The 22237-nt window shown below is 39.3% G+C and overlaps 2 protein-coding genes across 7 annotated transcripts; one reads left to right on the forward strand and one right to left on the reverse strand.

The window, feature by feature from the left end:
* Positions 1-11199: 11199 nt before the first annotated feature.
* On the reverse strand, positions 11200-16414 carry LOC125724829 (uncharacterized). 2 transcript variants are annotated; one of them, XM_049001307.1, is made up of 4 exons: positions 16216-16414; positions 14148-14216; positions 13519-13701; positions 11200-13267 (listed from the first exon to the last, which is right to left on the reverse strand). In XM_049001307.1, the coding sequence occupies exons 3-4, from the start codon at positions 13681-13683 to the stop codon at positions 11777-11779; spliced, it is 1656 nt and encodes a 551-aa protein (XP_048857264.1). In that variant the 5' UTR covers positions 13684-13701; positions 14148-14216; positions 16216-16414; the 3' UTR covers positions 11200-11776. The 2 variants fall into 2 exon arrangements, with proteins under 2 accessions (XP_048857264.1, XP_048857265.1); XM_049001308.1 differs by having other exon boundaries at positions 13519-13718.
* Positions 16415-16419: 5 nt separating this feature from the next.
* Positions 16420-21810, forward strand: fbxo4 (F-box protein 4). 5 transcript variants are annotated; one of them, XM_049001354.1, is made up of 7 exons: positions 16420-16526; positions 18032-18267; positions 18352-18572; positions 18814-18889; positions 19021-19175; positions 20128-20315; positions 20552-21810. In XM_049001354.1, exons 2-7 carry the CDS (start codon positions 18053-18055, stop codon positions 20633-20635), a joined length of 939 nt encoding a protein of 312 aa, XP_048857311.1. In that variant the 5' UTR covers positions 16420-16526; positions 18032-18052; the 3' UTR covers positions 20636-21810. The 5 variants fall into 5 exon arrangements, with proteins under 5 accessions (XP_048857311.1, XP_048857294.1, XP_048857293.1 ...); XM_049001337.1 differs by having other exon boundaries at positions 16507-16613; XM_049001326.1 differs by lacking the exon at positions 16420-16526 and adding an exon at positions 17190-17695.
* Positions 21811-22237: the final 427 nt, after the last annotated feature.

The following is a 22237-nucleotide window of genomic DNA, read 5'->3' on the forward strand; positions in this document are numbered from 1 at the left end:
GACCCATGTGTATCGGCGGGAGAATATGCGTTTTGTATGAGAAAGAAGTGCTTACGAGGTCTTTGTCTGAATAACAGTGACTTTGAAAGTGACATTTGTGCAGTGCATCTGCATGGTTAAACTAACAAAGCCACGTACGTGTCCCGTTGCAGATCACAACACATACTGAGAGGGACTGTTATTAAGTCAATTCTCCTTAAATTGATAGTTACGTATACCCCCCCCCCCCCACACCAGGCAGTTTATTCTTACTTTCGATTAGACGATAGCAGCTTTGATCTGACGAATACTTGTGCTTATTGTATAATAAAAATGGAGTTAAACTTACTCATTATACATGAGGAGCTCATAGGTTACTCATGTATAATATAAAATAGATGATTAATATTCATGTTTTGTGATTCTATTCAAAGCGTTTCCTCTCCTTTAACTAGTGCATAACTCATACACGTCATACCCTTTTTCCTATTCGCACTCTATGTCACGTGACTAAAAATATTTTCGGCATTTGGACATGACTGGGTCACGTGGTTGTTTGTTGTATTTTTCTTTTTTTGAATGATGACGTCGAACGGGCTTGATCCGAAAAAATAATTGTATTTATGCATGCACATGTATATTTTCTAAAAACTTTTTTTTAATGATACGGTAGGTTATCTGTTGATCCTGCAGATTTTATCCCTTTAACTCAGGTTTTCTATAGCGTTAACATATGTGACCTTTGTAAACAGCGAAGTTGAGGTGTACTGTAATAGTCTCATTCTTGATGTATTATTTTTAGCCAAAGCATATTTTATATGTTTGTGTGATGCATACAGAGTGATAAATGACATTCCGCGTTGATCGGGAGCTGTCATCTTCAATTCAATGACTGCCTTTGGGAAATAACATATTAGTAAACTGTATCAGCAAAACGGTCATAACAACTAGCCAATGAGTGACTTGGCAGAAGACACCATACACCTCCCATAGATGAGTTCACTCTCATCGAGTGACTGGCATTCTCAGTACACTGACTGACGAACCAGTACGCCACTACTGAACTGAAGTACCATTGCAAGTTCCTTCACTGAATGAAGGAACGAACTGCAGACACTCACAGTTCACGGTCTGACTGTTGTACGCATTAGAGTGTTGTACGCCATCTACTGGAATTTAATATATTTATGTAGCGACATTTATAAACATACAGTTGTAATATGAGTACTACTTCGATAGCCTACATTTTAACAACTGCATAAACTTATAATTTATTTTGTTGCTTGCTTTTTATAGTGTTTATATTGTTTTCCGGCTAAAGATTTTACAATGTTATGACATTATTCTAGTTTTTTTTTTGGCCTACAGCTTGTTTTTGAAGTGAATGAATCAGTGATTCAAAGAGTCGAATCTTTTTTCGTAAACTGAACAAAATTGGTCGTATACTAGTCATTAAAATAAACATTATGAAAATATTGTAGCTCTGGAGGTAACCGTCGGGCAGGATGGCATGCTGGACTGGTGCCAACGCTGTAAGTAGTGTAAATAGTTCCCTGTATCATGAATAGTGGTGTTATTTTGCTGTGTGGCCACCTTGTGTGCTACAAGTAATCCAGGCGACTAGCATATGAGCAGTGTGTATACGCTGTCTGCCTGGTAGGGGGGCAATAAAACCACAATGAGGTTAAATTATAACTGTTGCCAGTCTTGTGAATTGCACCAAACAACATAACCCATCTGCTCATTATAATATTAAAAACATTTGTTACACTGTACTAAACATTTTCTACTGGTTGCTAATTTTAATGAAATGTAGCCCTATTTATTCTGTATGGGAACTTTAAATTGTGTAACTTTTAACCTGGGGCCTGTATCACAAAGCAGGAATAAGCTGAATATCAAAGCCAGAGGTGTGTTTGAGTTTCCCATATCATGACACTCGTTTACGTTAGTAGGGTAAATCACCATGGTAAGTTATGCTATATGGTTAACCTGTTGCAGGGGAAAATAATCATTTAAAAATGTGATTTTCCAATAAACCTCTGGGCATTAACACATGTTCTTTAACTTTCAGATAAATCGTCTCCTCCTGCATCAGTTTACTGCACTGAGCCTTATTCTTTTTAGACCTGAATACCCTCTTTATGTTTTGACCCCTGTATTGACACAGGTGCCTCCCTGCTTACTCCAGTAACCTTTTCATTCAACCATAGATAAAATGGCAGATTTGTACATGTAGATTAGGGGTCTACAGCCTAGTTTGTATCTGGGCAGCCCAGCTGGGAAAGAAGGTTGCAGTTGAGTCTAGCCAAATGAGACATCAATGGGGCAATATCCAGAGTCACAGCATAACATGACTTTTCATAAGTGTTCAGAATCCTGGACCAAAAGATCTATATTAATGAGTTAGTAAGCCAAGTATTACATTTTGTTGCACTTTTGTTGTCATTGCTGCAAAAGGTGGTGCCACAAAATATTAAATTAAGGGCACCATCTTTTTTCCCTGCCATTTTCATTTGTCTAATTATGTAAAATATTCAACTGAATACATAATCAAAAACGAAGTCTGATTTGTGTTAAATATGGAATAAACAGTAAGGGATGCTATTAAACTTTTGTCAAGTTATTTCAGAGATGTGTTTTTTTTGTGTACGAGAACCAAGAAATTTGTCCATGTCTGTGTATCGCATTAGTCAGCACCGCTTAGTGTCTAATACGACTTACTACACCAACAGACATGACACACTCTACAGTCAGGTCCATAAATATTGGGAGTTGACAGCAACAGATTCCAAATGCAAATAGCACACTTGAAATGAACTCTAGACCTTTCATCTGCTCCTTGTACATTAGATAATGAGGGAATGACACACGCCTGGCCATGGAACAGCTGAGCAGCCAATTGTCCCATTACTTTTGGTCCCTTAAAAACTGGGAGGCACATGTACAAACTGTTGTAATTCCTACATCGTTCACCTGATTTGTATGTAAATACCCTCAAATTAAAGCTGAAAGTCTGCAGTTAAAGCACATCTTGTTCGTTTCATTTCAAATCCATAGTGGTGGTGTATAGAGCCAAAAAGATTAGAATTGTGTTGATGTCCCAATATTTATGGACCTGACTGCATGTTTAGATACATTATATTTGGCAGAAGTTTTTTTCGGGTAATTTCATCTCCTTTTTGGCTTTATAAATATCGTAATATCACTCAATATGATATTGTGATATCACAATCATGCAGTCCTAAATATGTTTTCCATCCATTTTTTTAAACTGCTTGTCCTATTAAGGGGTGCAGGGGTCTGAAGCCTATGGATTCAAGGCAGGGAACAGACCAGAACAAGGTTGTCATTGTTGAGATGAGGGTTTTTCACATAAAAATGAATGAATGGTCCCCACAAAGATATGAATATGTGGCCTGAGTGTCTGTCTGTCTCTCTATCTGTCTGAATTATTGGCTTTCTCCCCAGTCATTTCCATTTATTTCGATATTGATATTCTAAACAGTAACAGAAAAGTATGACAGTTGGTTTTCAGTTTTTCAGATTAAGATGACCAGATTTTTTTACTAATAGTTATGGAGCATAGAATTAGGTGATCAGTGATCATTGATGACACACAGCAACAAAATGTGTCCTCTGTATTTAACCCATATGTGACATAGCAGCACCTGGGGAGCAATGCTTGGGGGGGAGGTGTTACCTTGTCAGTAGGGGATTTAAACCAGCAGTCTTTTGATTACAAGTGCGCATTCATAATGATTAGGCCCCCACTCTCCACTATGATAAATCACACCAAACAGGACACTCACACTTTGATGGAATTTGTATAAAAATAGCAGATTGTAACTCTTCATTAGGCAAGAAAGTGTTTGGGCTATATCATAATATTGAAATTGATGACAATATGAATGTTTATAATCACAATATGATATTTTTTTCAATGTATCACCCAGCTCTACATACAGTACACTTGCGTTAACTTTCTGTAGATTATCAGACTGACGCTGCAAAGTCCTTTTTTCACTAGCAGACATGATTATTTTATGAAATCTTTTTATAGTACATTTTTGTCACTGAGCTATTGCAGAAGGAAGATCTTTTGGTAAGGTATTAATAAAACAATGCTGGTTTTGTTCATAATAAAATGTTTTTTTATTGCAAAGTAATAAGGACTAGGACCCCATAAGCAGTATCAATGAGCGTAGCAGCATTGATACCTATCCCTAATTGCAGCCCTCTTCTTGTTGCCATGTTATTAGTGTCCTTACAAATTGAAAGGCCAATGACATAAATGAAAGACTTTTTGTACTGTTTTTTTAAGCCTATCCATCCATTTTCCAAACCGCTTATCCTACTGGGTCGTGGGGGGTCCAGAGCCTATCCCGGAAGCAATGGGCACAAAGCAGGGAACAACCCAGGATGGGGGGCCAGCGCATCGCAGGGCACATTCACACACCAGTCTGGCCGTAACCTATGAGAGCTAATTTTAAAAGGGCAAGCATGAAAGGCTTCATTTTCTACCATTAAAAATGACTGTAGCTAGGTTTCCATTATGGTTATGCGCAAAACAGAAGCCCGAGGGAACCAATTCCAACAGAGAAGCACATAGCCATCACTCTGTCATGTGATTTAAATGCTAAAAGGATTTCATTTCAATTTTGCAAAAGATTGCTTTGTTGAATCGTCCGAAAAACTCTCACGTGCGTGTACAAACTTTGAGGTAGTTTTTCCAAAATTCAAGCATTTCCAATACTAATTTTTTGACTTGCAATTTCAAATTTCAGATTAAGTAGCTTAATGGAAACCTGCCTTGTGATTTCTGTTCCTAAATGTCAAGCTCAAAGCTGGTTTAATACATAGAACATAGTAAATTTGATCAGAAACAAACTTACTTATCACAACATTGTTCAACAATTAAAGCTGGAAGCCAGTCTTTTCATTTAACCCTCACATGTTGATGCCCTTTGCCAAATAGTTTGACGTGAGTGTCTTCATTACCTACCACACACTCTCCTTTACACCAGTCCCACCTTTCAAAGCCAGGACATGTATTTCCAAATATAAAAGGGAGAAAATCAACTGGCTTCTCTACTCTATAGAGTGGAATCCCCAGTTTTCTGTGTATTTAAGTGCCTGCCCTGCTCTGTCCTCAAGTCAGTTATTACAGTAGGTGTTGTCATGTTACTCTGTGCTGCTCTGCCTGGTTTCCTTTTGTATGTTTAGTTTCCTCAATAAAGCCCCGTTGTCTCTTGGAGCCGCAAATGGATCATCGCCTTCTTTTCTTCGCCTGCACCATGCCCCTGCCTGCTGTGATATTCAGTCTTAAAGAACTCACTTCAAAATAGCCACATTAAATGTAATTATTTATTAGAAGTTAATAGTAATACTAAGTTAAAAGTCTGAGAAGGATTTTTAACTTCTGCTTAATGTTTTTGTTGCTAACAGGTCAGTTTTGCATGGGAAGACTGCGACATCTGTTAGCAGTGCCGAGTAAGTCTACACAGGTCAGTCTAACATGGGAAGACTGACCTGGAGAAGTGCCAAGTAAGACTGCTGTAATATGGCTTCCATCCTTAGCTTTGCCTCCTCTTTTTCTTTCGTCTCCGGGTTCTGGAGGTCTTCAGTAGTAGCTCCACCACATTCCTTCCCATGGCTGCCACTTTCACCTTTCCTGCTTCGCTGTCATGAAGGCCAAATTGCCTTACCAGCACTTTCTCCGGGTGCAGCTCACAGACTTCCACTGCTACATCATCCAGGTGGCTTCCATCCTGATTTAGAAGTCTAATTTTTGTTAAATATGGAATAAACAATAAGGGGTGCCATTAAACTTTTGTCAGTTATAAGTTCTTTCACAGATATTTTACAGGAAGTATACACTTCATTTGGATTTGGAAAAGGACATCAGTGAGATTTAACTCTTATAATATTAGACACCATTTCTTCAAAGCTTTTAATTTCCTGACATTGCAGTTGGTTAAGTCCTAGAAGCCCGCCGGATTTCCAAAATGTCTGATTGCAGTAAAACATTGTTTAAATAAATATAATTTTGTTCAAGGTATAAGCTTCAGAGCAAGAATAGCTCAAACGAATAGCTTGTGGAATTTTGCCATTTTTAGCACCACTTGTTTATTATGAGCCCTCTGTAAAGCCTCCATATCTCAGAAATTAAAGAAGACATAAACCAAAAATTCCGAGCTCTAGTTGTTGGGTACAGTGACATTATTTACATAACGTATGAACCACATCCAAGGTGGTCAATCGAGAGGCCTCTGTTAACCAGCTTCACCTGTTATTTGTATTTCTTAGTTTTTGGTTCTTGTTCGTGTCATTAATTCCTGCACCCTCCTTCTGTTCTGTTTGAGATTTGTTTTGTACCTTCTGATTTTGCTCTGTATTCCCAGTTAATATTTCCTAGCCTTTTGATATTCATAAAGCTTCGTAGTTTCTGTGCCCATTTGGAATTAGTTCCACCTGTTTCTCATTGTTACTGCACCTCCCTTGATTGGTTAATTGACTATGAATTACACCTATCCTTTGTTTTCCCAGGTTTTCTGTGTGTATTTAAGTTCCTACCTTAGTACATTTCTCCAGTGGGTCATTGTATTAGAAGTTGAGTTGAGTTTACCTGACCTGGTTCAGTTTATACTTCTCTTTGTGGTTTTGTTCTATTCCCTTACCTGTTTTTTTTTAGACTTCTTGTTAGTCCAGTGTCCTAGTAAAGTCTTATTTCGTTATTTACCTTAGTGTTTCTCCATCTGTTTATGACCCCCTTGTGGTTCTTTGTTTTAGTAGTATTGTTTTAAATCCTATGCTTCTTGGAGTCATACGTAGATCATTGCCTTTTTTCCCCCATCTGCACCAATGCCGTGCTGTAACAGTTACTGTTTAAACTCAAAATTTTTCTCTCCTCATCCTGATATTCATTCTTAAAGAATACACTTCAAACTCGCCACATTAAATGTAATTAATTAATTTCTAACAGTAATATGTGGTTAAAAGTCTGAAAAGGATGTTTAACTTCTCCCTGATGTTCTTGATGCTGACAGCATTAGATAGGTCAAGCTTGTATTCCTAATTTTGCCTCCTCTTTTTCTTTTTTCGGTGGGTTCTGGAGGTCTTCAGTGGCAGTTCCACCACATTCCCACCAATAGCTGCCACTTTCACTTTTCCTGCTTTATTTAAATGGAGGTCATCTTGCCTTAGTAGCACTTTGTCCATTTGCAGGTCACATATTTCCACTGCTACATCATTCATTGGGCATCCGTCACAGTTTACAACCTCCACTTCTGTGACTTCCACACTTAGTTCTGTCTAGTCCTTCTATCACTTCCACAATGACATTGCCGATTTCAAGCCCAACAATGTCAAAATGAGCAGCTTCTTCAAGCTCTGTCAGTCCAATTTCTATGTCAATGTCTTCTATTTTCACATTTTCTTCATCTGTGACCTTTATATTAATTTTCTGTCCCTCCACCCGATGCAGCTTCATGAACCCTTCAGCCTCCTCTTTTGGTCCACTAAGGCCAACTTCACGTCTCCTTTTTTCTGCTACCGGTGTTTGGTTTTTGGTATTGCGACTCTTTTTCTTTTTGTTATGATAATATAGCTGGAGACTCTCTTGCTCATCGGCTTCTGCCGCGCCAGCATCCGAGCCTCCATTAGAATAGCCAGCCTGGTTATGGTGAAGTGTTGTGGATGAAGATTTTTCCTCATCTTCCCAGTCGATTACTTCATCCCATTTATCCTAGGCTTGCCAGTATTTGTCGTCAGTCCAGGAAATGGCTTTTTCCATTTGCCTAGTGGTGAGAAAAGAAACAGCATTCAGTTAAAAAGGTAGCAATACAGCAAAAGAGTTAATTGCTGTTAACTAGGGCTGGACGATTTATCAATTTCAAAATGGAATTGCAATTTGAAACAACGTGGTTAGCATATTGAAAAAGGCTGCAATGTAGTGTATGCTTTAAACAGTATGGTGGACTAAGGGTTTAAAACTGCTGTGAGAAAAGTTTTCCAAATTCATGCCGTGGTCCCAGTATAACAGTCATTCTTACCAATCAGATGTGCCGTGCTTCTCACATACCAGTCATTCTCACCAATCAGAAGTGCCGTACTTCTCGCGTGCCAGTCATGCTCGCCAATCAGATGTAGCCAAAGACGACTGTGTATAGGCCCACAGACAGCAAACAGGTGAAACCCAAGGAAAATGTTGCATTCACGGTGCGGAAAAAATACCGATTCTGCTACTGAGCTATAAGTAAATTGCCTTTCTATTTCATGGTCCGAGATTGTTTCAGAAAGGTCTTATCATCAATAGAACTGGCAACGCTTTAAACACCAGCAGCGACATACTTCAGCGTATCACACCTTTTGTTTTTGTTAATGGGCAACAGCATTAGCATACCGCTAACTCATCAATACAACAATGAGACAGTCAGTAACCCTCACAACAGTTCTGTACCGAATCTGGTCCACATTTGGGACAGATCAGGGCAAGTCTGGCCCAGATCCGTATTGAATCTGGACCAGCTCATTTCGTGGATTTTATAAATACTTAATATTTACTACTAAATCAAGTAGTAGTATACATTTGTTGAATGTCAAGCTTATTTTATTATGGCAATAATTCAAATTAGTAAGTAAATTGCCACTAGGAACTAGATGCTTGAAGAACAAACTCCTTCACAACAATACAGTGGCAATTCTGGGAATTTAGCAACATGACAGCACCACCTTGTTAAAATACATTTATATTTCAGATTGGAAACGTAGCATTTCTGGCTTCACATTATGAAATATGATTACAGCCAAAAACAATAATAAATTTCAGGGCTTCTTAAGTTTCAAAAAGTTCAATTTAAGACTAAGATCTCTTTAGATCTCTTTGGAGACATTTCACATCCATACCGCCAAAAAAGTATGAAGGCTATGAAACAAAAATGATCTGAAGTTTTAATCAAATTTGGAATGGAATGGTTGTTTGGACTCCGTCTCAGCTTTTCCATATAAAAATTATCTCCGTAAACTGAAGAGGTTTGAATTTCCCCTTCCACAAATTATAAGAAGGTTATCTGAGGTTAAAAAGATCAGTATTATTGAGATGCCCTGTAGAAACTTAAGGATGCAACATTATGTTGGACCTGTTCCTGATGGCCTTCAAGCAACAGCACAGTACAGGGAGCTGCAGACTGAGCAATGGTCAATGAAAGTTTCCACAGGTGATAGTTTTTGCTATAGATGGAGACATTTGTGTCATACTTATATAACATCATTTAGTCTGTGGAGGGAATATATGTAGTAATTAAAGTTTTTACAGAGATGGAAACTTTCTTCAACTATCTGATGAGCTCTGATTTTCTCAGAATATTTATTGTGTCTCAACCTACAGGGCCATTGAATATGAATATGTTGCCACTAGCCAGTATAATTTAGCTGCATGTGCCTTTAAAGTGTGTGTGTGTGATATATACATACATACATACATACATACATTATATATATATATATATATACATACATACATACATTATATATATATATATATATATATATATATATATATCAATGACTGTGAAGTCATTTTTACTCTGTAAAAAACTTTGGAAATTTCACGTTCAATTAAATGAGCAAAGAAATATGAAGAATAGAAAGCATGAAATATACAACTACGGTACAGTTACAGAAAAAACATGAATAGCTTTTTCACTCAGAACTGAGATCACAATTCTCTCATGATTCTGCCTCGAAACGCTAATTTATAATGTTCAGTATAAATACACTACATTTAGAGCAGGAGCCCAGAAAGGTCAGCCTTGCTGAAAAGCGAACCAATTTCCCTTAGTGTAATCTTGCTGGGGGCATATGACAGTTCATCAGAAGGGATGTCTGCCGGGCCCGTAGTGGTGGGTGTGGCTGTGAGGGGTGTGGTAATGAATTCAAATTATTGAGCTAGGTCAGCTCAAAAATGTACTTCTTCAAAATGGTGCTTCAATGTACCTTATACAATCAGGACTTATAAACAGGCACTGCCAGACATTTTTAGTGGTGGGGTACCCTCGGCAGAGTTATGTAACTGCCCTGCAAAAATTGAGCTAGATCAGCTGATATCCGAACCAAATGAAACTAGTTGGAACTTGTTCTGTATCAATCCAGGTATCATAAATGAACATTGCCAGACAGTTTCTGTGGTGGGTTACCCCTGCCAGACACGCCCAAAAAGACCACACCCAAAATTGAGCTGAATCAGCTTACTTCCGAAATTAATGAAACTAGTTGAAATTTGTTCAGGTATCATGAATGAGCATTGCCAGACACTGAGACAGTTTCTATGTTGGGTTACCCTGACAGACACGCCCAAAAAGGCCACACCAAAAACTGAACTAGATCAGCTGACATCCGAACCAAATGAAACTAAATGGAACCTAGGTATCATGAATGAGCATTGGCAGTTTCTGAGGTGAAGTACGCCTGGCAGAATAACCCAAAGCTGAGCTACATCAGCTGACATCTGAATCAAATGAAACTGAAAAAAACAACTATAACTGTAAAAAGTTTGTAATATATGTATGTACTCAGACAAAATAGACTGATATTGGCTAAACTGCATACATTGAAAAATAACTGGGACCCTTGTTAAAACAAACAATGGCATTGGATGGCCAGGCTGCTTTTAAAAATCACAGGGTTTGATATAACACTTCAGGCAAACTACTATCTATGAAGAATATTTTCGAACACACTATTGTGACATGCTCATTATTTCATTCAAAAAGCATTATCTTGCTCAAAGTAAATTCCAATGTCTCCGATATGACACTAGTTTAAATATCCAAACATAGACATTTTGTGTTTGAGACCATATTTCTGTTGGTATAAAGTGTAATTGAGCAGACTGTTTAAGACAATGGAGAACAGTCTGCTGCTTCAGAATACCACCCAAGGATGCTTGACTGATCCCATGAACAATCAAAAGCAATATATAAATGAATAAAAACTGGCATCTGGAGCAACAGGGTGCTAACCAATAGAAGAAATAGTTTGAAAGTACTGCTGTTAATTAAGTTAATGACGAACATTAGAAAAAGTTATACAATTTGTATGAAGCCTAAACGCCCAACTTGTCCAAGCATCAGAGGGAAGACCTGGTTAATAACTTTAATTAGCAAAAATAGCAGTCTGAAATGGAGTTGGTATGTTGCAGAAACCTATCTGAAGAGGAAGTATCAATCCTGTTGCATTTTATTACTCTGAAGACAATGTTGCAGAATTGGCAGCAATTTTGTGCCATCATTGTCATCTATCATATCAGGAAGGAAGCCAAACATTCAAACCATTTTAACTCATCCTATGCTAAATGACCATCAATGACCATCCATAAAACATGGATACACACTGCATAAACCACAGTGGGGATTTTCAGATCACAGTCTTCTGTTAATTTTCAAACAATGCATACATGTTTTATTGAAGGCTGGAAGTATGTCAGTTCACATAAGTCTAAGGGTAAAGGGTATTGTGTCAACATGAAGAACATATGAAATGAATGTTCATTTTTATTTCATTGAGCTACTCCATGTCTTCAACATCAGAATCGGAGTCTTCACTCCATGTCTCATCATCAGATATGTCCGACAGGTCGTAATCACTGAGTTCATCGAAATCATCTGTTTCCATCTCATTTCCTTCTGACCGACTTAGAATTATTGTCACATCGCTGTCACTCTCTTCAGTATTTTCAATGTTCCCAGTTTTGCCACTATCCTGGCTAGAGAACAAGGAATCCGGAACTGATGGTCCATCAAACCATGTGGGCACCTTCTTCATTGTCATGCTCCATTATATTTTGATAAGTGTGACCAACAGTGGAGTGAAGAGTTGCCTTTCCATCGAGAGTCTCCACGTTTGCATCGTTGTTGTCCCATACACAGGCTGTTGATCTATCAGGGAGAAGGTGTATTCCATCTGGAGCATCACGCCCATCTGAAGTCACAGAATAGGCAAATTCAGTTTCCAGTCCCTTTGCGTCACTGTAGCTGATGCTGTGGCCTGCTCTGTTAAGGATTTGTAGCACTAACTTTGAACCAGTCAGTGATGACATACCAAGTCCCATTGCAATGTGCTTCCAGGGTTTTACTGTGCCCCATGACACATTAAAAACTGCATCTGATGCCATTAATGCCACCTTCCTGTCAATGGCAGTGGTCTGTGCCCCCTGGAATGCTGGTGTCACACCTCCAAGAAGACTTCTAAAGAATATGTCCAGCTGCTTTGGGATATCTGGTGAACTTTCCTTGAGATTCTGCACTGTGGCAGGAACAGGTGTTTTAGACTTGGGTAGCTGCATAATGAGTGAACGCAGGTGGAGTGCAGCCCATCTTAGTTTTTCATTTTCCTCATGTTCCTGAGCATCGTGGAATATTTGTGACCTTGCTTCCTCGTCAGTGAGTGATGAAGCACAAATGTAGTTTCCCCGTCGCTGGTCTGCCAGTTGGACCCGGATTTTTTCAGCAAATTTATCTTGAATCTTTCTAATCAGGTTCTGGGATGAGTATGAAGAAATGTCTTCGGGTTTACCCCCATTACTTGTGTACTCCAATTTGTACGTGTGTAACAAGGATGACACCAGTAAAGCTTTTTTATTTTGGACAACTTCCATGTTAATCAGGCCACAGAGTGATGAAAAAGCTCTCTTATTGAATTCACGAGGTGTTGCTTTGCTATGCCTTGCTATTTCTGTCTCATGCATAAACTCAACTCTGCATGATTTATGGTATTTACCCTCCTTCGCAACAAGATTAACATCACCCAATATTAAGCTTTTGAAGCGTTCATTTCTTGACTGGGGAGCCCGTTCTACCAGTGTATCACAACCCCCATCTGTTGCAACTGACATAAGCCGTTCCTCTTTACCCCTCTTCTTTTTTCTGTTCTTCCCACAAAAGATACATGGTCGTTTCAGGATACCACGATTTCCTGTCTCTGGTAAAGTGCTGTTTGTTCTTGTCTCCCTCCGTGCTTTCTTTGGCTGAGGTTCAGATCCAGTTCCATCTTTTGGTCTCTTCACTGCTGTGTACAGTCGATGGCAAGAGGGGTGGTACAATTTCCCTTGAACATCACTGCTGACAATTCTCTTGGTGACCTCTTCGTATTTGTCACTCCTCAGGGTAGTTCGAAAACCTGCTGCAGATTTCAGTGATGGTCCTGTTGTGTCAGAATAAGTCTTTATCTTGCTATCTTCTTCAGTTGACTTTTTACAAATTATACACTTTGATACAGGGGTTGCATTGCCCTGAAAATAAACAGGACATGTTTTGAAGGTTATGATAAACCATTTGGTAGTACTGAAAATTTAACTGGCTGGAGCCACCAGAAAAAATGCCAAGTGATTTTGAATTTGTTAACATGTATTAGAGGAGGAGATAAAGAAATCATTTGCTGGAATTCAAAGGGTACATGGCAAATCCAATACACATATTATTTCTAAATACAGATACTAATCCAATACTCCTAGTCTATAAATTAGAGTTATGACATGCATACCTCCTGAACAACAGTTTGAGATTGATCCTCTTCTTCCGGGACTGGCTTGCTGTTGTTGTATTTAGATGCAAGTGGACAAGAAGCAGAGTCTTCACTTTGAGTAGGCTCATCAATTTCACCTCTACACTGATACCCCGCTTGAGAAGAAGATTCATCTGGATCCATTTTTACCAAGAATTGAATCTGAAACAATGTTCATGCTGTGAACCACAGTGGATATTAATTGGTGTGGTCTTCCCAGCCCGCCCCCTCATCAGAATCTTAACAGGTAAACACAATCATATGGGTTAACAGCTAGGTTAGACAAGTGTACTCCTGTTAAGTATCAGGATTTGTTAAATTTCAATCCCTTTTTACAAGAAATCACTTAGCTATTTCCAAAATAAGGCCATAGAATGACGCCTATTCCTATGTCCCTGCAGGAAGTAGAAACATGTATCATGATGCTATCCCTTGACCTTCCCTAAGATCTTTAAAAATTACCTGAGTTTTTTTATGACTAAAACTTCAAACAAGTGAGGAGAGGGTGCTCAAACATGAGCCTTGATTTAAAAAACCTGGATCCCATAAACTTAAAAAAGCTACCGATTTTGGAATTTTTTGAAACAGTAAAAAAGCATAACACTTACCTCTTAGAACAGATGATAACCAGAATATCCTACATCCATTTCATTGTATCAAATGGGAATGAAGACCACCTAAAAATCCAAATTCCAGAAAGTTCATATCAAATGGGAAATGGAGATCACAGAAAAATCAAAATTACAGAAAGTAAAACAGAATTTTACATACAACACAATAGTTTTGTTTCCTAGCCTAGGCTCTTCATTAGTTCATCAGTTCAGATTTTGTACTGCAGTGATTTCTCATAGCAACATAATAAATGTGACTAAAGCCTATCACCTGTTTAGCCAGGTCAAGTTAATCCAAAGCAGCCTACACCTGTTAGTACATTTGTACACATCACCTATAATGTGTACACATCACCTAAGTGTCCTGATTAGTGACAGCCTTGTTGATTTGATATTAGTTTTTCTTTCAGATTTTCTATTTTTTCATGATCGCCAGCACTTGTACAGACAAGGCTTTTGCCATAGATGTTCTCTGAACTGCCAGAAGTTTTGGAAGGGGCCCTTGCGGCACATCTGCCACAGGCACCCACCACAGAAACTGTCTGGCAATGTTCATTTATGATACCTGGGCTGATACTGAACAAGTTCCAGCTAGTTTCATTCATTTCGGAAGTAAGCTGATTCAGCTCAATTTTGGGTGCGGTCTTTTTGGGCGTGTCTGGCAGGGGTAACCCACCACAGAAACTGTTTGGCAATGTTCATTTATGATACCTGGGTTGATACTGAACAAATTTCAACTAGTTTCATTTGGTTCGGATATCAGCTGATCTAGCTCAATTTTTGCAGGGCAGTTACATAACTCTGCCGAGGGTACCCCACCACTAAAAATGTCTGGCAGTGCCTGTTTATAAGTCCTGATTGTATAAGGTACATTGAAGCACCATTTTCAAGAAGTACATTTTTGAGCTGACCTAGCTGAATAATTTGAATTCATTACCACACCCCTCACAGCCACACCCACCACCACGGGCAGGCAGACTTCCATTCTGATGAACTGTCATATGCCCCCAGCAAGATTACACTAAGGGAAATTGGTTCGCTTTTCAGCTAGGCTGACCCCTCTGGGCTCCAGGTCTAATTTGGCGGTGTATGATTTCTGAAGGTATATGTGAGTGGAGCATGGGTTTGATTCACAGGCAAATCTAGCCAATAATACCCAAAACAAAAACCAAATGCTTTTTTACTGGCTGTTATGGTTTGAGGCGCATGGATCCCAGGTACTTGTTGTTCGGCGTCTGGGAGCTATGGGCTAACAAAACTTTAGGTGATGACAAAGGTACCAGAAATCCCAGCATTCCCAACGCACCTATATTCAGTTTATGCAAATATAATCCAAATTGGTAGCGGTAATATAGTTTCTGAAAACACGCACAAATGTGGAATTACATCTGTGACTTTGAAAACAGAACTTCAGTGCAGGGTTGTGCAAGATTGAAATACCAGTGCGCAAATCTCTGCGCGGGTGAACAAAGTTAAGTGCTCAAATCAATTTCACACCACCACAGATTTCTATCATAATAATCAATGCATATAGCTTACCACAACAGTAAGGTATATAAGCAAATAAACTGAATGAACTCCTCCGTGCACTGAGCTTCTGACATATCATTAACGTTTAAACGTTTACCCCTAATTTGTATTGTATAATTATCAGACAACAGTTTTACACGGTGGTATTTCTAATTTTTCCAGATAGCTAGAATTATACAATAAAAAAACACTAAACCCTTGTATATGTGGTCGAACCTAAAATGGAGACAGTGTATTATTGAATGTCAAATGTTTCCGCACATTTTCTCGATTAACCCACTAAATTCACCCGAAGAACACAATTAATTAAAATACAAAACATATTTCATGGCATTATAACTGTTACCTTTTATTAACCGTCCCACGCTTATTTTAGTAAGAGCTATAGCTAACACAGACCGATCAGTTGCCGGATAACAAACTAGTGATAAGTCAAACATTTTAAGATTAACTTAACAATTAACGACCCACCATAATAAAAAAGTATTAATTTACTTCTAACACAGTTTAACCGCACTGTGTGTCTTGTACGTACCGGAATAAAACTGTTTCCTCAAACTTTTCCTGCACCTTGACCCACGCTGAGGTGATCCTGTCAGATTCCAGAAAATGAAAATCCGCGCGCTCGTTCCCCGGATCCGGCCCGTAGCTGCTTTGATTCTGCTGACATTATTGCGTTCCCGCCACTGAAGCCTGGGCCAGGGCCTTGTCCGTATCGCAGCTGTAAAACGGGTGTGACTGTAACGCGGATTTGCCGGCTTAGAGGCGGATCCGGATCGGAGTCAGCTGCTGTCTGGGAAGCCAATGAATACCCGGAGCGTTGCCATCCATTACAACGTATAGAATGTGAGTGCTTGCAGTCACAAAAACCAGTAATTAGGGGGTCAATTTTCGGAATAAGAAATACTGGACAAATTGCGTTTTAAGCAAAAAGTGAGTATTGACGTAAAGAAATGACGACTTGAATTATACTGTAATAATATCGAGTGACATGAAAGATATAATTGCAATAAGAATATTTTGCCATATCGCCCAGGCATATGAAGGGACCCCCAGGCCCTGGTCAGCAAAATTTGGCTTGTAAATAGGGCTTTGCGGTACAGCAGCGTGGCATTCTGAGATATATGTAAATTATCTGGTCGAGTTTCCCCAGTGATGTCATTTCAACATGGCGACTTACACGGTCAACAGTAATTCTATTTTATAAATATTTTAAAATGTTTGTTAAATGTATTAATATTTATAAATGTACATGCACGTGGTCGATTTAGAGAATACAATACTTGTTATTGTTAACTGCTTGTTAGGGTCTTTCGTTTGTAGTTTGTTTGCCTCTCGACAAAAGAATATCACTATGGATCTGCTAAAATATTTTATAATGGTTTTAATGTGGTTTTACTAGTTCGTGTTTCTTTGTTATTTGTCTCTCGGAAAAAGAATCTCACTCGACATCTGCTAAAATATAAAGAAACAACACACAGCAGCGTGTTCATTGAAGCAGCCCTGTTTGTTCCAAGATGTGCAGCTCGAACGGGAGACGTCGGAGTTTGGGAGGGGAAGTCGAACGCCGAACTTTATGTCATAGAAACTACATAGACCAGAACGCACCATTCCGGATGTGTATCAAACATGGACAGCTGATAAGGACGTGGAAGTTGTTGCACCGACATAGTGTACGCTGTCTTTTTTGGAAGGCGTAAACTTATTCTGAACGTTGTTACAGCGAATGACAGTTTTGCTGCTACAGGTACTTTACGGGCAATAAGTTGTAAGTGGCTCGTTAGTTAGCTAGCACCGGGTCTTTAAAGCTGATTTTAAAAAACTTCCTCGCTAGCTCACTGTCAGATATTGGAATGGCAGGCATCGAAAGGACTCCCGAGTCTGCGGTCATAAGGAGATTGAAGCGTTTCAGAGACAAATACTTAATGAGTCTGTGGAATGATACGCGTAACGTCCAGCACCCCGGAAATGTGGATGAAAACACAGCGACTGGCTGCAACTTGAACATTTTACCGGTGAGGTGAAAAAGATACCAGCAGTGTAGCTAAATTCAGAAGGTAGGAAGTGTCGGACAGAGAATTACTGTCCGTGTGTTATAGTTGATAGAATGTAGCTAATCCGGCACCTATTAGTTGGATACGCTTTTTTATGTCATTAACAGATCGTCAAACTTTGAGACGTTTTATTCGAAGTGATCATTAGACACGTTTGTTTTATTATTTATATCTGGTGCGTCGATGGATTTTGTCGGTATTTGTTTTTGTTAAGAGCGCTATTTCCAAACAGTTGTTTCAGATGTTCTGAGACGTTTCATAAGTGCCACCTCTAGTTACGCTCTGGTATTCTGACAGGTGGATGTGCAATTTCGCATTATGGCTCTCCTGACTCCCCAAGACCTCTGTCGGCTGGGCAGCACTAGTTACTATTGGAGGTCTGTGGTCAGAGACCCCCTGCTGTGGAAGTACTTCCTGCTCAGAGATATGCCTCTCTGGCCTTCCATTGACCATGCCTCCATGCCACATCTGGAGGCTCTAGAGGCCCCCCTCTGCAAGGATGAGGAGGATCCTAGCCAAGACTTCATGGCAGAGTGAGTAGTACTCCTGATGCTCCAGTAAAATGTGCTGTATATGACTGTCATCGCTATCTGACCTTCCTGCTCTCCATTCCACAGCTACCTGAGAGGCAGCCCTGCGTGCAGACGTCAGTGGCAGCCCCCAAGGCCAGCGTACAAGGCTGTTGCCTCCTTTTTACAGTCTCTGGTTGTTCCCACTGAGCCCCGCTTCGCTATGTTTGGTCCAGGCCTGGAGCAGCTGGACGTCTCCCTGCTAGAGAAGCTGATGTTCTCCCCGGACGTACTGCCTGTTGCGGGAATACCCCAGAGGCAGATTGGAGGTATGGGCTACAAACTTGCTGCACTGTTGATGCAAAAATTTCCCGCAGTGGTCACTAGAGCAGTGTGCAGCTCCTGCCCAAAACGTTCACTGCTTCATTAGAAATACATACCTGTTTCTGCTTGTGGTTTTACCATTTGGAAACTGCATATGATTCAGCAGAACTCTAAATTATTACATATATGCAGAAATGCTACACCTTTTTCTGATACTCATCAGTCTCTCCCCCCCCCCCCCCTCAGGTATTGGGTCTGGAATTAGTTTCACATACAACGATCAGCACAGATTCAATATTTTGACCCTGTATTCGACAAACAGGTGAATATTTTGTTGAACATTTCACTGCGGTTAACATGTTGCACATGTTGGGTTCTAGGCAGAGTGGGAATGGGGACAGGGAGTGTTATATTGTACAAGTGTATGTACATGACAGACATATCTTTGTGCAGGACTGAGAGAGAGAGAGCACGCATTGAGCACCAGAGTGTGCAGAGCAAACTCTTCGTCCAGGATGACTCTAATTACAGCATCACACCCCAGGTCCAGGAGGTGTGTCGGGCTGTGGATGGCTTCATCTACGCGGCAAATGCTGAAGCTGGGAGAGGTTAGGAGCATTAAAGCACAGGCACCAATAGAAATCTGTCGCTTCTTATTGTCACTAACAAACTAACCCTAAAGGCTGCTACGCTTTTGCACCTCCATGAAGGATAAGTGGATTGTATCCATTGATCATGAATCTTTATTTATATACCTTAACTCCCCAAGATATGAACCAGTTCCATTCTGAGAGCAGGTTCGCAAGTACAACAGAGTTAGCCGCGGCATCCAGCTGATAACCTACCACCCTCAACTCATGTACATGTACAGCTATTTGTACACAAGACAATACTGTTAAAAGTTAATATTTGTACTTTCTGTCATAGATTTACCATGTATTTTAATAAGAAACGACAGAGAATTGCTTTTTATTTTAAATGTTTTCTTAAGGCTGATCTCGCTGTTTACCATTATCCAGCAAGCATACATAACATATGCCCACCTACCCGACCTCTCTCTTGTCGACTCCTATCAAAAACAGTTACATGAGAAAATGCTTTTAATATGTATATTTTGGGTGCATTAACAACCAACAACTGAGAGTTTTTTTTTTTTCCGCCATTGTTTTCAGTCAGTTGATCTCGCTTACTGGTAGCGAGTGAAACTATGTTACTATATTAAGAATACGTATGCACATTTAATGCTGCCTAGCATCAGAAATTGGAACTAACTTGCTTGCAACCATGAAATTTGAAATTCTGGCACAATTATTTATTTTGCAGTTATTTTAACTATTTTTAATTTATTGGACACGCACGTTCTCATCTTTTGGTTCGTACGTAGAGGATTTTCCGTACTTAAAAACATTGAAGTCGGTAGCTTTATAATGGTATCAGTTGTTGCGCTGGTACGCTACCTACAAAGACATTGCAGGGATGCATTAGTACAGATGTTGAGCAGATTTCCTGTTATTTGCAGCACTGCAGTGCACACTCGCAGTATGCCATTTTCTCCATTAGATGGCGAGCGGCACAAGGAGGAAGCTCAGATCCGGGCCATGCTTGACGAAGCTTTGGGCTCGTCCTCGCGGCCTATCTTGGTTTTGTCCTGCATGGCTAGAGAGGAACCTGGTGGAGCCAGAACAAGGACCCCTTGTGTGACCCTGGCGCGACAGCTTAATCTGCAGCACCTAGCCAATCCATGGATGGTGAGCAAAAGACGTTTCGTTTTCGCTTCCTGTCTCTTAATATAGGCACCCCATGTGTTTTACTTTAAAATATGCAAGTGCCCCCCCCCCCCCCCCCCATTTAATAATGTAATGAAACTGTCGTTTTAAAAACATTTGTAAATGTGTTTTATTGATGTAAATGCTCTGGTGCAAATTGCCAAAATGTCATTGGAACTTGTCAGCTGTCCCGTTACTAAATGTGTGTCTTACTGCAGGTCCAAGACACTGTGGCAGAATCACTGTCAGGGCTTTTGGATGGAATCGCTTGGCTCCTGAAAGTGTACGGCCTTAGACTATAGGCGAGAATGCAGGGTTGATACGCTGGGAACGATTACGGGACTCACACATCTTCATGCTGCTGCCTTTGGGTTCTTTTTTTATTTTTTTTTTGCTTGCTTGTAAAATACAGTGAATTTTGTAATTATTAAATGAGCTACTATTCATATTTTTTATATACTAGACTTTTGGAAATCCTTCTTTTTTTAAAATCAGAACTTTCCCAAATATTTTATGATTGTGTAAATGCACCTTTTTAATAGTGTTTTATGGGGTTTACTTCAGTTAAAATTTGGGGCAGTTTCTTAATGCAAGTTTGCACTTAATTTTGTAGGTGGAGACTCCACAGTGTGTAAAAGGATGGCAGCAAGGATGGCCTTAAGTACTAATTGAATTATTCATAATTGGAATTATTCATTATTACATTTATTAGTTGTTTGTGCGTCTTTTTTTGCGAAGGTTATACTTGTTCTCTTTATAACTATGGATATTACTGTATGTTTTACTGCTGCACTTCAAAGCACACTCACAATTCATTGTAAGCAGAAAAATATGCATACCTTTTTGTCCAGACTACTGTGTGCTATTGATTGATTATTTATTTATTTATTATTAACCCCAGAAAGCAAATTGAATGAAAATCTGAATCGTAAGAAGTGAACATTTAATCATTTCGTCACTGACCTTATGGGCTTGTGACATGGGAAAGGGAGGAATGAACAGACACTTCATTTGGAAATAGATGTTACAAACTGGGCGAGTGAAACAAGCACAACAAAAGCTGTGTTGGACTCAGTGTAGCAGAAAAATGCAAGAAAGTTAGAGTTAAAGGAGTTTGGCATATAGTTCTTCAGCACCAATTATGCATGCTGGAATATATGGTGATGTTTTAATTTCTCTGTTTAATTTGCCTTTAAATATACATACCTTTCTGAAGTTTCCATTTTATAAAATGGAGAATGGCAAGTTTTATACATATGATGCTGAATTAAACTTTTGAAAATTGCCTTGTTAAGTATGAACTGGGAAAAAGTTCTTGCTAAATGTACAAGAAAATCTCCATAGCTGGATAAAAAACGAGTAGCTATGAAGAAGCCCACCTTTTCTGCTCTTTGCACACTACATGGGCTCGTATAAGGAAACCAGAACTCAGAAGTGAATGAATGTTGAATGGAAACAGTGAGTTCAGTGGAGGAAATCTCCATGTGTCTCATATAAACAAGGAAATCAACCCAAAATTTCAAATGAAGAACATTAATTCCTGTTAAAAAAATTAACAATTTTGCACGTTTGGTTTGAAATCCTCTGAGAATAGTAACATCAAATACTTTGAACAGAGTCAATATGGTGGTGGTATTTTTTACTGATATTTACCATTCAAAATACAAGTAAATGGGTGGTGGGGAAAGGAACATTTAAGTTTCAGATCCCATCTTTTTACCATCTGAAATGACTAACTAGTACCACCAGGGGTTTACCTAGCAATTCTACCAGGTACTTTGAGTACGAGGCCCCTCATGATATCCATGCCCTTCAATGCCTCTGGGGTTAACTGCATGTCCTGGTGCTCCATATATAATGTGTAGAGTTATACATGATTCAGTTTTCTAAATTCTGTTTGCATA

Source organism: Brienomyrus brachyistius, chromosome 2 (assembly GCF_023856365.1).
Source record: "Brienomyrus brachyistius isolate T26 chromosome 2, BBRACH_0.4, whole genome shotgun sequence".
Classification (NCBI taxonomy): Eukaryota; Metazoa; Chordata; class Actinopteri; order Osteoglossiformes; family Mormyridae; genus Brienomyrus; species Brienomyrus brachyistius.